The 15,294-nt window shown below is 41.2% G+C and overlaps 1 protein-coding gene across 1 annotated transcript; it reads right to left on the bottom strand.

Moving 5' to 3' along the window:
- Positions 1 to 4,282: 4,282 nt before the first annotated feature.
- On the bottom strand, positions 4,283 to 5,147 carry LOC143026058 (cuticle protein AMP2-like). The gene is made up of 3 exons (XM_076186051.1): positions 5,013 to 5,147; positions 4,668 to 4,873; positions 4,283 to 4,469 (listed from the first exon to the last, which is right to left on the bottom strand). The coding sequence occupies exons 1-3, from the start codon at positions 5,145 to 5,147 to the stop codon at positions 4,283 to 4,285; spliced, it is 528 nt and encodes a 175-aa protein (XP_076042166.1).
- Between the last annotated feature and the right edge of the window lie 10,147 nt (positions 5,148 to 15,294).

Genomic DNA, 15,294 nt, shown 5'->3' with positions numbered 1-15,294 from the left:
CTCATTTGCTTACGGAAGAGCAGAAGAGCGAACGGGTGCGGATTTATCGTCTATGGCTGGCTGAATTCGAGCCAAATGGTCCGAAACGGTTCTCAGATGTAGCTACCGGAGATGAGTGTTGGATTTCTCTCTTCACCACCAGAGACAAGCAGTCTAACATGGTGTGGTTGAGTGATGAAGAACCTCGACCTCAGATTCTGAAGGAAGGATTTCGCAGCAGGAAGCGCCTTTTCACCATCTTCTTTAATTCACAAGGACCAATGTGTGTGGATGTAATGCCTCAACAGTGTACTATCACAGCCCAGTACTACACTGATCACGTCCTTCCTCGAGTCCTGGAATATCAGGCCAAGACTGCACCAACCCGTCGCCGATCGCGCCTTTTGCTGTACCATGACAATGCTGCCCCCCACAAAGCTCGCCTCACTGTGCAGTTCCTGGAGCAGCAGGGGATCACACTTCTCCCCCACCCACCCTACTCGCCTGACCTTGCTCCCTGTGATTTTTGGTTGTTTCCAAAGATCAAGGGTGCGATCGCAGGGAAGCTGTTTCATCGCATCCAAGATCTGGCGCGAGCAGTCAATTCAGAGCTACGAGGTATATCGGCTTCTGAGTACCGTGAGTGCTTCATGAAGTGGCGAAAGAGGATGGAACGTTGCATAGAGGCAGGAGGGGAGTACTTTGAAGGAATGTAGGCCACTATTTGGATTTACCTCTGTACCGTGAAAATATATGGTATCACTGTCATTACTTTTTGATCACCCCTCGTACACCACAACATTGCTCGGCCACCGCCACTCGGGGACCCAACCGAGCAAACGAAAAGAGATGACCAGCCAAGACAAAAGCAACCCATATATAACATAGTCCACACACAGTACAGGCTAATTACAAAAATGTGGAAAAGAATGACATTAGCACACCCAGATACATAAACATAACCTACATAATTACATGACATAAGGGCAATACATAGGAATACATGCACAAAACAAGAATATATATATATATATATATATATATATATATATGTATATGTATATATATACATATTTATATATGTATATATACATATATATATATATGTATATATATATATACAAAATGTATACAAGTACAAAACATACACAAAAGAACTGTGTACAAGCACAAGAAATACACAAAAGAACTGGCGCCAGTTAACATGAGACAAAAAAACAGCAATTGCCGGGCGTCTGGGACATGACACAAAAGGTAACATGAAAAAAATCAATACACTCAGTAGATAAACAAAATATATACATTTTACAAACAATACATTAAATAGAGAAACAAAATACAAGGTACAATTCAAGATAACCATGAATAATAACATAACCAGTGCATCCTTACAATTATGAAGACATAGGATCCCTTGCAAGGAGATTATAATTGTGAGGGGTAGATACAGAAGACATAGTTTGTACAGGGATCCTTGGTGGTGGAGGTTGAGTAAATGCAATGATAGACACTCTTGCCACCTCAAGTCTATCAAAATGCACAACTTCGCTCAGTCCCTGGGAAGGATGAAAGACCCTGAATTTATTGGGATGCAACTTCCCAGTAACTAAAAGTGGACCTGTAAATTTACAATTAAGTTTAAATTGGCGGCCAGGCATGTTCTTATAAACATGATCACCAATACTGATGTTAACAGGCTTAGTCCGGATATGCTGGTGTTCCAACATTTTGACTTTGGAGACATCAAGTTGATCTCTTGCAGAACTATAAATATTATGCAATTTATGATATTAGAGTTGACTATAGTCCTCATTATTGTAGAGGGGACGAGCAGGACTATCAAGCACATCACAAGGGAGTCGCTTTTCCACTCCATAGATGATGTAGTGAGGCGTCTTGCCCATAGAGACATTAATGGTGCTGCCAATACAAGACCTGACATGTAGAGGCCAATCCTCCCAAGATTCGTGAGGGCTACTAGCAACGTGCCTGAGTATATCCAAAATATTCCTATTCGTCCACTCCATAGATGTCGTAGTGAGGCGTCTTACCCGTAGAGACTTTGATGGTGCTGCCAATACAAGCACTGACATATGGAGGCCAATCCTCTCAAGATTCGTGAAGGCTTCTAGCAACATGCCTGAGTATATCCAAAATCTTCCTATTCGTCCTCTCTACAAGACCATTGGACGCAAGGTGGTAAGCAGTCACGAAAGTTTGCCTGATGCTGTAACGCTCACAAATGCTCGCTAAAACCTCATTCCTAAATTCCGACCCATTGTCACTAAAGAGCACCGAAGGGGTAGTGTATGGACAAAAAACATGAGAAGCTAAAGTATGGGCTACTAATAGAGCAGACTTGCTATGTGAGGGAGCCAATATTACAAAACGACTAAAGTGGTCCACACACACAAGGGCATACACAGAACCTTGAGTACTATCCCTGCTTCCCCCGGCCACACTACTCTAGTCAAATACAGTGCAGTGAGGCGCAAATCCTCAGCAGTATAGCGTACACTACATCTCTAATGCGATGCTTTATTCAATGAAATCTGGGTGTTTCATGATGCGGTACTTTGTCGCGTTTACTTATTTCAGCTTTCAGAAAAAATGTGTTTGTTTTCCAGCTCCTATGAACCATCTGGGGATCTCAGTAAATCTGAATAAAGTCCTTTGGGGTTAAAACTAGAAACACCATGTTACTTTCCAGTCAAATGGGTCAACCTTGATGTCTCACGTTCCTTTAAGTCTTCGCGTGGCACTTCCAAGTTCCAGTGATACTTTGGCCCTGGGGACCATCTTCGCGCCGTACCCATAAATCGCCGCAGACCTGAACACTCAACGCTTATTGCCTTTGGGGAGTTCCTGTACTGTGTTTCGTTCTGCGCAGGCGCGGTCTCATGACGAAAGCTTCAGTTTGACCCAACCCCCGGGCGACTCCCCTTGATCTGGCTGTCCGAGTGCAAAGGACAAAGGTCATAGCTTTAACTCGCCTAAGGACTTTTTTGGGCTCGCTTCGCTATAGCAGATTGTTTGGTTTCCCCTTCCAAGTCCTTTCCATGTTCTGTTCTTTTTTTTTTCATTGCTGTGAATAGATCATCACAAGTCCGTTGCTGTTGACATTACCGCAAGTGGAAAGTTTCTCTACATGTCCTCTTATCTTTTCCTTCCCTTGTTCTCTTTATTGACTGTTGCAAACAGAGAATCATAAGTACTTTGCTATTCAGGTTACCGTAAGCCGAAAGGGTTCCTTTATACATGCATATACTGAAAAGAATATCTATTTCAAATTAAGTGCCAGGGAACGTAGAAGCAGTTTTGATATTCTTCTTTTGAAAGTGCTCAAGTCATGAAAAAACTCAAGAGAATAAGAGAATTCTAGAACGTCTCGGTAGAAGATGCAATTTTGTATATAAATGTATAACGTAGAGAACGTAAAAGGTATTATCATTATTGTTTTTACCAAATGATCCCCCTTGAGAGACGATGCTATGGCCGAGGAGAAGGAGGAGGAAGAGGAGAGGGAGGGGAAAAAGGGAAGTAGAATGCTATGTCGAGCGTAGTGTCAAAGGTCTCACCATGTCCATAAAAGACATAAATATGTGTGCGTGCGTGTGTGTGTGTGTGTGTGTGTGTGTGTGTGTGTGTGTGTGTGTGTGTGTGTGTGTGTGTGTGTGTGTGTGTGTGTGTGTGTGTGTGTGTTGTGATCATCAACAATGATCATAAATCCATCTAAGCATTGTATTTGTGACTTAAAGAAATAAGATCTTAGGAGATACAGCGAAAACTTTTGACTTCAAAATTCCAGCTTCCATCAATAAACATTCGACCATCCACGTTTAGAAAATGCTCTTTCCATACTGTTCCCTAATCTAAACCTTGGGATTGCGTAAAGCGACTTATATATAATTCATATCTAGGCCGTCGCCAGGCGATTTCATTCAGCTGAGGGATAAAGACAACGGAGGGTCCACTCAGTCTTACTCCTGTACTCGAAGAATGGGAACCAATGGCATTCCAAAGACCTTCTGAAGGAATCGAGTTCGCAAAACTTTCGATTATGTCTGAGACCGAGAAGGCATGACGACGACGATGATTCAATGTACCACAAAATAACTTGATTCAACCAATGAAATATAACTTCAGAGATGTATATATAACGCTAGGTTAAGACAAGTATATGAAAAGGAAAATTTCGATTAATTTCTCCATAGTTTAATATAAACACATTCGCACAGTCAAATAAATAGAGAGTCGTGGTTCCGTTCAGACTTCAGGTGGGGTTCATGCGAGAGGATGCCGTTTATTTATCCTCATCGGAGTCGGCGTTTCTCCTCTGCTCCTCGGCGAAGCGGATCTGTTCGAGAACGAACTCGGGGATGGGGTGAGGGAAGGCGGGGGCGACGGGCAGGAGGGAGGACTCGGGCTGGAAGCCGAACTCGTTGGCTACCCACTTGACTTCAGCGACCTCACCGTTGTCCATTGGGAACCTGCAAGGGAGAAGGCGTCGTGAGTTCGTGGCTTAAGGAGACCTCGACTCGTTTCAATGTCCTCATGAGATTTGACGACAAGGTTACCTCTCTCTCTTTCTCTCTCTCTCTCTCTCTCTCTCTCTCTCTCTCTCTCTCTCTCTCTCTCTCTCTCTCTCTCTCTCTCTCTCTCTCTCTCTCTCTCTCTCTCTCTCTTACCTGAAGACTCCCTGGGAGTTGCTCTGACCCTCCTCGCCGGCGGAGGCCGACTCGGAGACCTGGATGCCGTTCTCGGTCTCGAAGTTGAAGCTGTATGCTCCCTCCTCGGGGTGCACCCGGTCGTCTACGAGGATTTCAGCTGACTGGGCGTCGTTGTCGGGACGGGGGAGGGCGGCGGCGACGGCCAGGAGGGCGGCGAACACGATCTGCGGCAGGAGAGAACAACAAAGTCAGTCGCCTATCCAGAGTCGAGCTTTGTGACAAAGAAACCCAAGTACTCGCCAGTATATCTTCAAACCTACTCATGTAGGCCCACGAAAAGAACCCGAGAGAGGATGTACTCACGGTCTTCATGATTCGGGATGAGCAGAAGTCGTTCTGTAACGGCCCATAGTCGACGCGGCGGTTTATATACTTCGGAGGCGCTCGAAGTCCAAGGCCTGTGCGAGGTGGTGCCCTTCCGGACGCTGCCCTGGCCATCAACCTCAGCCCCGAGGCGACTTTTTTTTTTCAACTTTCGACGTAGAAGGAGCGGGCTTGGCGTTTGCCCTTCTCCGCCCTTGTAGTCAACCACGCTACGTAGCATTAGCGTTCCTGCCCAAGAGCGAAAGCTGTAGAAAAAATTAACTTTGTATGCCAGAATCTATTTGTTTATCAGTAACTTATATATACATACATATATATATATATACATATATATATATATATATATACATATATATATATATATACATATATATATATACATACATATATATATGCATATTATATTGTAATTTAAGTAATCTGTGTATTTATTTACTCATTTATGCGATTATTCATTTACCTATTCTTTTTTTTTTTTATTCTTCTGTCCGTTCATTAATAATTTAATCATTTACTTACTTCCATTGCATGCTATTATAATATTTTTTCTTGCAATGTATGCCTTATAGCAGGAATTTGCTATAATAATGATCCCATAATGTTGCATGTTTTAGAGAGAGAGAGAGAGAGAGGGAGAGGGAGAGAGACAGTAGCTAGTATACACTTCGCCTTTTCAATGTGGGTAATTGATGGCGCAAGTTCCCACCCCTCCTCTTTCTCCTCCTCCTTCTCCTTCTCTTCTTTCTGCTGTAGCGTCATTCCCAAATATGATAAAAATATAAGAAGTTAGAGTAATACCCATTTTTTTAGTACGTTGTACAATATTACTTGTTTGATTATTTTCTCACAAAATGTCGGCACTGTGTAATTTCTTTTGTTGAGGAATCGACCCAAAAGTTGCGTTTGAATTCCACGGCCATAATGATAATCAGTACAATCAACTGTCATCTTTATCATCTCCCTGAGAATTAGATGATTTAATATGTGTCTCTCCTGGTGTCGTGGTTTGCATAGCGTTTTTCATCTGCCCCAGAACAGTCATCCAGATGGGTATTGCAATATCAGACCAATGTATCCTTGCATTTTCCATTCATTCATGTTCAGGGACTCTTGGCTGCCCTTGCCACACTTAGACAGGATATGCCAGTGTCGCAAGCGCCCTCGCTGCTCACTGCCTAAGCGTTACGTGACCAAGTGCTTTACTAAGAATAAACTGATGCAACACTGTCTAGGAACGATAGCGTTGGGCGATGCCATCTGTACCATAATAGAACATTAGAACATATGAATAAAGGAGACTACAAGAGAACACAAGGGCTACACTAGGCAGTTCCATGTTCATTTCCACCTATCATCCCCATCTAACCTCTTAAAATAACGAATAGTTTCATTAATCACTGCATGGTTACTAAGTCTATTCCATTCGTTAACAACTCTATTGGTTAAATTTCAACCCATTACTACGAGTCCTGCCCTGCTGTCTTAATATGATGACCTTGACGGTACCCATCGAAACCCTTCACTTGGGATTTGGGCGTGTATGTCCTCCACACCAAGACCTCACGGTCCTTGTGGGTAAAAAAAATTCTCGGCGAGAGAAAACTTCAAATTGAGAACTTTACACACTTGGCGGATGGCTCGGTGAAACAAGTCTGCATACCATGCTGAGCGAGCTGACGCTCGGGAATGTATGGGATAGTGGTTCTCGACACTTTCCACTCCATTCCCCTCTCCAGGAACCCCCAACATTCGTGTTGTTTCCCTTCATTTTTCTCCAAAATCCCACCCAGCAAAAAAGATAGATATAATGATAATGATAATAATAATAATAACAATGATGATGATAATAATAATAATAATAATAATAATAATAATAATAATAATAATAATAATAATAATAATAATTAATAATAATGATAATAATAATGATAATAATAATAATGATAACAATAATAATAATAGAAATAATAATAATAATAATAATAATAATAATAGCAATAATGATAACGATGATGATAATAATAATGATAATAATGATAATAATAATAATAATAATAATAATAATAATAATAATAATAATAATGATAATAATAATAATAATAATAATAATAATAATAATAATAATAATAATAATAATAATAATAATAATAATAATGATGATAATAATAGCAATAATGATAACGATGATAATAATAATGATGATAATGATAACAATAATAATAAATATTACAATAATGATACTAATAATACATAATATTGATAATAATAGGAATAATAATAACAATAATAATGATATATACATACATACATATACCAAGGCTTTTTCCCCTTTACAAGGGAGGTAGCCAAAAATAAAAAGGCACAAAATCATTCTCACCCATTCCATCCCTGAATACACTCCACACCCCTCCACCCTCCCTCCCATCTTAGCACCTCCCGGATGACGGGTCATCCCTGCACCTTGTCCACTGCCCTAGGTCAGAAGCAGTGTCGCAAGACACAGCACATCCACAGCAAGGCTGCTTCATTAAATCGGCGACGCCCCTCTCCGTCCCCCCATGCATAAAAGGAGAAGACGGGGAGAAATCCCTTCGGGCTGCGTCAAATTTTGCTCACACATACTACCTCACCCCCCATCCCCCCGCCCATTCCACCTCATGCATCACATCATCCATATACAATCATTCTCCATTCACCCCTGTCTTCTGTCCTCTCCCGTCCTTCCTCAACAGACATTCCCCTCTTCCCCAAAGCCCCCTTCTCCCCATCCATCCACCTCATCCTAGGACGTCCCCTCATGTTCACTCCCTCCACATCTGTCTTCCATACCTCTTTTACTAGTGTTTCTTCACTCATTCTTTCCATGTGTCCAAACCATCCTAATACTCTTTCATCAACCCTATCTCCCAACTCCCTTTCCACCCCTGTTCTCCTCCTTACCTCCTCATTTCTCACTCTATCTAGCCTAGTAACCCCCATCCTACTTCTCAGACACCTCATCTCAAACACATTCAAACTCCTTCTCTCTTCCTCTCTTATGTTCCATGTTTCTGCCCCATACAGTGCTGTTGGTACAATCACTCCTTCATACAGTCTCCTCTTAACATCCATTCCCAAATGTCTATTCCTCATTACACTTTTTAATCCACCAAGGCATTTACTCGCTTCTCTTAATCTACATTCTACCTACACCTCCACTCCACCTTTTCCTGCCACATTTGCACCCAAGTATCCAAAACTATCCACTTCCTCCAGTCGCTCTCCCTTAATGTTCATTTCCAGTCTACTGCCACTTTCACCCCTTGTACATCTCATCACCTTACTTTTACCCACATTTATCTTCAGCTTTCCTCTATCACACACTCTCTCAATAATAATGATAATAACAATAATAATAATAGTAATAGTAATAATAATAATAATAATAATAATAATAATAATAATAATAATAATAATAATAATAATAATAATAATAATAATAATAATAATAATGATAATAATAATAATGCTTATGATAATGATAGCAACAAAGTAATGTAATGATGATAATAATAGTAGTAATAAAAGATTGATGGAGTGAAACTCTTTGCTTTATTACAAAAGTAGACAATTTTAATGGTCTTATATTTTTTCTGCCAAGACAGAGTATTGCCATTTTCTTCATATTCAAATTTCTCATATTATATAGAAATGCATCATGTGTAATAGCAGGCCATGCCTCCCTAAATTCTTGAGATGGCTTCTTGGTTGAGAAGGTATAGGACAAATCTCCAAACATACCTTTTAACCACTTCAGTGCGAGTCAAATTCTCGCCCGCAGCATCGGCTGCCATATGTACGATGAATCACACTATTTGCATTATGAAATATAAAGTCACTGCTGTATTGCTCTTTCTCTTTTATTCTGAGTAATAATAAACACAGAAAACTCGGCCATCCCCTTATAAAGGGGAAAGGCTTTCGGTGTATAAATTATGAGGAACGATAGGCTGAGGTAAATGTGGAAATGAAAAGCTCGCCTCATTTCTCCATAGTTTAATGTAAACACATTCGCACAGTCAAATAAATAGAGAGTCATGGTTCCGTTCAGACTTCAGGTGGGGTTCATGCGAGAGGATGCCGTTTATTTGTCCTCCTCGGAGTCGGCGTTTCTCCTCTGCTCTTCGGCGAAGCGGATCTGTTCGAGAACGAACTCGGGGATGGGGTGAGGGAAGGCGGGGGCGACGGGAAGGAGGGAGGACTCGGGCTGGAAGCCGTACTCGTTGGCCACCCACTTGACTTCGGCGACCTCACCGTTGTCCATTGGGAACCTGCAAGGGAGAAGGCGTCGTGAGCTCGTGATTTCAAGAGACCTCGACTCGTTTGAACGTACTCATGAGAATGACGACAAGGTACCTTCGGGTCTTTCTTTCTCTCTTACCTGAAGACTCCCTGGGAGTTGCTCTGACCCTCCTCGCCGGCGGAGGCCGACTCGGAGACCTGGATGCCGTTCTCGGTCTCAAAGTTGAAGCTGTATGCTCCCTCCTCGGGGTGCACCCGGTCGTCTACGAGGATTTCAGCCGAGTGGGCTTCGTCGTCGGGACGGGGGAGGGCGGCGGCGACGGCCAGGAGGGCGGCGAACACGATCTGTCGTGGCAGGAGAGAACAACAAAGTCAGTCGGCTATCCAGAGTCGAGCTTTGTGACAAAGAAACCCAAATACTCGCCAATATATCATCAAACCTACTCATGTAGGCCCACGAAAAGAACCCGAGAGAGAATATACTCACGGTCTTCATGATTCGGGATGAGCAGAAGTCGTTCTGTAACGGCCCATAGGCGATGCGGCGGCTTATATACTTCGGAGGCACTCGAAGTCCAAGGCCCGCGCGAGGTGGTGCCGCCCTTCGCGCGTGGACGCGTCCATGACCTTCCAAGAAAGACCTGTGGCGGTTTTTTTTTTCTTTTTTTCTTTTTTTTCTAAGGAGATGGGGTCTTTTTTCTGAACTCTCCAATTCAGAGAGTGGAACAGTCCAGACGCACCGTGTACGAGGGTGGCTAGTTAAAATATATTACAAGGGAACACAGTGTATTGATTTTACAATTTAAAGCATTACAACAAAACGTGCGTACACTTCGAAGGCATAATAGAAACCTGACGCCACTTTGGGTTGGAGGGAAAAGCAAACACGCCCATATGGAAGTGCAACAAATACAATCATTTTAATAAATTAATATAAATAAATATCATAGTATGTATTTTCCAATCTACTCACAAGTACAATGCATGACAATCGTACAATGCCCTTAGCATGCATGTACACTACAACATTGCTCAGCCACCGTCACTCGGGGACCCCACCGAGCAAACGAAAAGATATGACCAGGCAAGACAAAAGCAGTCCACACACAGTACAGGCTAATTGCAAAAGTGTGGAAAAGAATGATGACATTAGCACACCCAGATACATAAACATAACATACATAATTACATTACATAAGGACAATACATAGGAATACATACACAAAACAGGAGCATATATATATATATATATATATATATATATATATATATATATATATATATGTATGTATATATATATTATATAATAATTCCTTCTTTGTATCTGCACTGAAGATGTAATTATACGAAAGCGCTCTACTTCGTTAGTTTACTTTTCCTAGTGGTTACTTACGCATTTGTGAACACAAGCTCCTAGTGTTTTTATTGCATATATATATATTATATATATATGTATATATATTATATATATATATATAAGAACTGTATACAAGTACAAGAAACACACAAAAGAACTGTGTATAGGCACAAGAATTACACAAAAGAACTGGCGCCAGTTAACATGAGACAAAAACATAACAATTGCCGGTCGTCTAGGACATGACACAAAGAGTAACATAATACAAATAAATACACTCAGTAGATAAACAAAATATACACATTTTACAAACAATACACTAAATAGAGACACATGATACAAGGTAAAATTCAAGACAATCATGAGTAATAACATAACCAATGCATCCATACAATTGTGAAGACATAGGACCCCTTGAACGGAGATTATAATTGTGAGGGGTAGATACAGAAGACATAGTTTGTACAGGGAGCCTTGGTGGTGGAGGTTGAGTAAATGCAGGGATAGACACTCTTGTCACCTCAAATCTATCAAAATGCACCACTTCACTCAGTCCCTGGGAAGGATGAAAGACCCTGAATTTATTGGGATGCAACTTCCCAGTAACTAAAAGTGGACCTGTGAATTTACAATTAAGTTTAGATTGGCGGCCAGGCATGCTTTTATAAACATGATCATCAATACAGGCTTAGTCCGGATATGCTGGTGTTCCAACATTTTGACTTTGGAGACATCAAGTTGATCTCTTGCAGAACTATAAATATTATGCAATTTATGATATTGGAGTTGACTATAGTCCTCATTATTGTAGAGGGGACGAGCAGGACTATCAAGCACATCACAAGGGAGTCGCTTTTCCACTCCATAGATGACGTAGTGAGGCGTCTTGCCCGTAGAGACATTAATGGTGCTCTTAATACAAGCACTGACATGTGGAGGCCAATCCTCCCAAGATTCGTGAAGGCTACTAGCAACGTGCCAGAGTATATCCAAAATCTTCCTATTCGTCCACTCCATAGATGACGTAGTGAGGCGTCTTGCCAGTAGAGACATTAATGGTGCTGCCAATACAAGCACTGACATGTGGAGGCCAATCCTCCCAAGATTCGTGAAGGCTACTAGCAACATGCCTGATTATATCCAAAATCTTCCTATTCGTCCTCTCTACAAGACCATTGGACGCAGGGTGGTAAGCAGTCACGAAAGTTTGCCTGATGCCGTAATGCTCACAAATGCTCGCTAAAACCTTATTCCTAAATTCCGACCCATTGTCACTAAAGAGCACCGAAGGGGTAGTATATGGACAAAAAAACATGAGAAGCTAAAGCATGGACTACTAATAGAGCAGACTTGCCACGTAAGGGAGCCATTATTACAAAACGACTAAAGTGGTCCACACACACAAGGGCATACACAGAACCTTGAGTACTATCCCTGCTTCCCCCGGCCACACTACTCTGGTCAGGGAGGCACAACTCCTCAACAGTATGGCTGATTATATATATATATATATATATATATATATATATATATATATATATATATATATATATATATATATATATATATATATATATATATATTATCAAGATCCCGACGCCAGCATCCTCGTGTACCTACTCGCACCTTATGATACCTATGTAGGTGTCATCGTACCGATGTGGTCAATGTCTGTTGTACCGTGATTGGTAGTGTCCTTGTCTGGGAATAAGACGGCGCACAATTAAGAGTTTGAGTCTCATTTTTGGAGACCTTTCATCGAATTTGTCACTGTACATAAACGTGTTGTAACTTGTCAGCAATAATGTAGCCTCCTTTCTCTCCTCTTCCTTCTTTTCCTCCTTCTCCCCCTCCCCTTCCCTTCCCCCTTCCCCAGATTTCTCTCCCCCTCCTCTTCTTTCTCCTCCTCCTTCCTTCCTTTCTCCCCCTCCTCTTCCTATTTCTTCCTCTTTCCCTTTCCCTCCCCAGGTACCTATCCTTCTACTCTTCCCCCTTCCTCTTCCTCCCCCTCCTCCTCCTCTTCCTCCTCCTCCTCCTCCTTCCCCTCCCCCAGATTTCCCCCTCCTTTTTTCTCCTCCTCTTCCTCCTCCTCCTCCTCCTCCTCTTCCTTCTCCTTCCCTCCTTCCCCTCTTCTTCCTCCTTCTTTCTTCTCCCCTTCCCCTCCCCAGAATTCCTTCCTTTTCCTCTTCCTCCTCCTCTTCCTCTTCCTCTTTCTCCTCCTCCTTCCCTCCTTCCCCTCACTCTCCTTCCCTTCCCTCTCCTTCCCCTCCCCCAGATTTCCCTCCTCTCCTCCTTCTCCTCCCCTAAATTTCCCTCCCTCTCCTCTTCTTCCTCCTCCTCCTTTCCCTTTCCAAATACTCCTCCTCCTCTTCTTTTCCCTCTTCAAATTTCCCTCCTTCTACTCTTCCTCCTTCTTTCTCCTCTCCCTCCTCCTTACCCCCCCCCCAGATACCCCTCCCTTCCTCTTCCTCTTTCTTCCTCTCCTCCTTCTTCTTTTCCCCAGGTACCTCTCCTTCTCCTCGTCCTCCTCCCCCTCGCCTTTCTCCTCCCCAGATACCCCTTGTAAGAGGCTAATAGATAAGGTAGACAAGTAAGGTAGATAGAGGGGTAAGTGACCAGAATTTCATTTTCATGTGTAGGATGTTTGATAAAAATAGCCGCGAAGGAGTTGCATAATCTCGCTCCTCGCCTAAAGTTTATAAACAACCGCTAAGGAACAGATTTTAATGCTGATGTGACAATATGTAAAGTAAGCCATTTCTGCATCGATATCGTGATTGCTTGTGTAACCAATATTTCTTAAGACGTTGTAGCAGTCTTTGCGATTAAAGAAAGGGTGGAGGAGGAGAAAAATTTATTGGTACACGGGAGAAAAGTCACGCCCTTTGGGGAGGCACTTAGTTGTAACAGTAAAGATCATTGGATTAATAAAGTCGTGACGTCGGTGGAGATGTGGCTTAGTGAGTGGATTGAGGATCCCAGTCGGGAGTCTTTTGGTGTAAATTGACAAGTCAAGTGTAATATTATTCGGGAAGAAAAGCACTATAGATATCAAATCTGCTTTTTGGCAAATAGGGTTGCATGAGGAATCACGAGAATTCACAGCATTTTCTACTCCATTTGGGTTATGTAATAGTCCATTAACTTACATGAGATTAATAAATATAGTTCTAGATGGGTTGTTAGGAAACACTGCCAGTGTATTTCTAGATGATATTTTAATAGTTTCCCAAACAGCGGCTGAGCACTTTAAGAAATTAAATTTTATATTCTCAAGACTAGTTGAAGCAGGATTGAAAGTGAAACTTGAAAAATGTAAGTTTTTGCAGGACAGTGTTATCTATTTGGGACATAAGATAGATAGGTTGAAGCAGTAAATAATTTTCCAGTTCCAAACAATGTAGAAAAAGTTAGAAGTTTCTTGGGATTGACAGGATATTATAGGAAATTTATCCAAGGGTATGCAGACATAGATAATCCATCAAGTTCTTTGTTGAGGAAAGACTCAAATTCATGTAGTGATCTGCACAACAGCAAGCTTTTGGAAAGTTGAAAGATAAACTTACGAGTTCCCCAGTTTTAATATTTCCAGACCATGATAAAGAGTTCATTCTTTATACTGATGCGTCTGACATAGGTTTGGGAGGCATACTGATGCAAGAGAGAAATGGAACTTTGAAATCAATAGCTTGTAATACTGCAGAGAGAAACTACTCTATAACAGAAAGAGAAACTTTAGCAGTGATATATTCATTACAAAGTTTTAGAGATATGATATTGGGATATCCAATCAGAGTGTGGACTGATCATACAGCTATTCAGAACTTATCTAAGCATAAGAACCTTAGGGGCAGACTGGTCAGGTGGTTTACTATACTTCAATGTTATGAGGTTAGGTTTGAATATATACCGGGTAGAAAGAATGTTGCAGCAGATGCACTTTCCAGAAACATTAGCCAACCAACAACAGGGTTGATCAATTTTATTTGTAGTATAGATGAGCTAGTAATCTTAGACGAGGAAATAATAATAATGGAACAGAAGCATGATAAGACATGCGACTCATTAGCCCAGTATTTGATGAATCCAAGAGGAAATCCTCCAAAACTACCAAAAGGGTATAAGATAGAGGGATTTCGTTTAACTTATGGACTTTTGTATAGAAAAACAGTTGTAAGTGAGAAAGATATTTCTAGAGGCCCAGTGAATCAGATAGTAATACCACAAACTCTTGTACAAGAGGTATTGAAGTTACTTCATGATAGTGATTGTAGTTCACATCCAAGAAAGGATAAAACTTATAGACAAGTACAATTTAAATACTTTTGGCCAGGTATGAAGAAAGATATATATCATTATATAGAAAATTGTTTGAAATGTGCATAGGTGAAAGGAAATACACCAAAACCTGCTCCTATATTACCATATCCCATTCCGCAGAAACCTTGGGAAAGAGTTCACATAAATACATTGGAGTTACCTATGTCTGAAAATGGATATAAATATGTATTTGTTGCCATTGGTTATCTTTGAAGATTTTGTATTTTACAACCCATGCCAAATAAGAAAGCTGAAACAACTGCTTCAGTAATCTATGATCAGATAATCTGTAATTTCACTACA

This window comes from Oratosquilla oratoria, chromosome 6 (genome assembly GCF_046742065.1).
Source record: "Oratosquilla oratoria isolate Oo_2021 chromosome 6, ASM4674206v1, whole genome shotgun sequence".
NCBI classification, from domain to species: Eukaryota; Metazoa; Arthropoda; class Malacostraca; order Stomatopoda; family Squillidae; genus Oratosquilla; species Oratosquilla oratoria.
Note: the sequence above shows the minus strand (reverse complement) of the source record. Positions and strands in the feature narration are given on the sequence as shown.

Coding starts and splice junctions, on each gene's coding strand:
- LOC143026058 (XM_076186051.1), bottom strand. CDS start 5,147: ATGGCCAGGGCAGCGTCCGGAAGGGCACCACCTCGCACAGGCCTTGGA. Junction 4,874..5,012: donor CATCCCGAATCATGAAGACC/GTGAGTACATCC, acceptor CTCCTGCCGCAG/ATCGTGTTCGCCGCCCTCCT. Junction 4,470..4,667: donor AACTCCCAGGGAGTCTTCAG/GTAAGAGAGAGA, acceptor TCTCCCTTGCAG/GTTCCCAATGGACAACGGTG.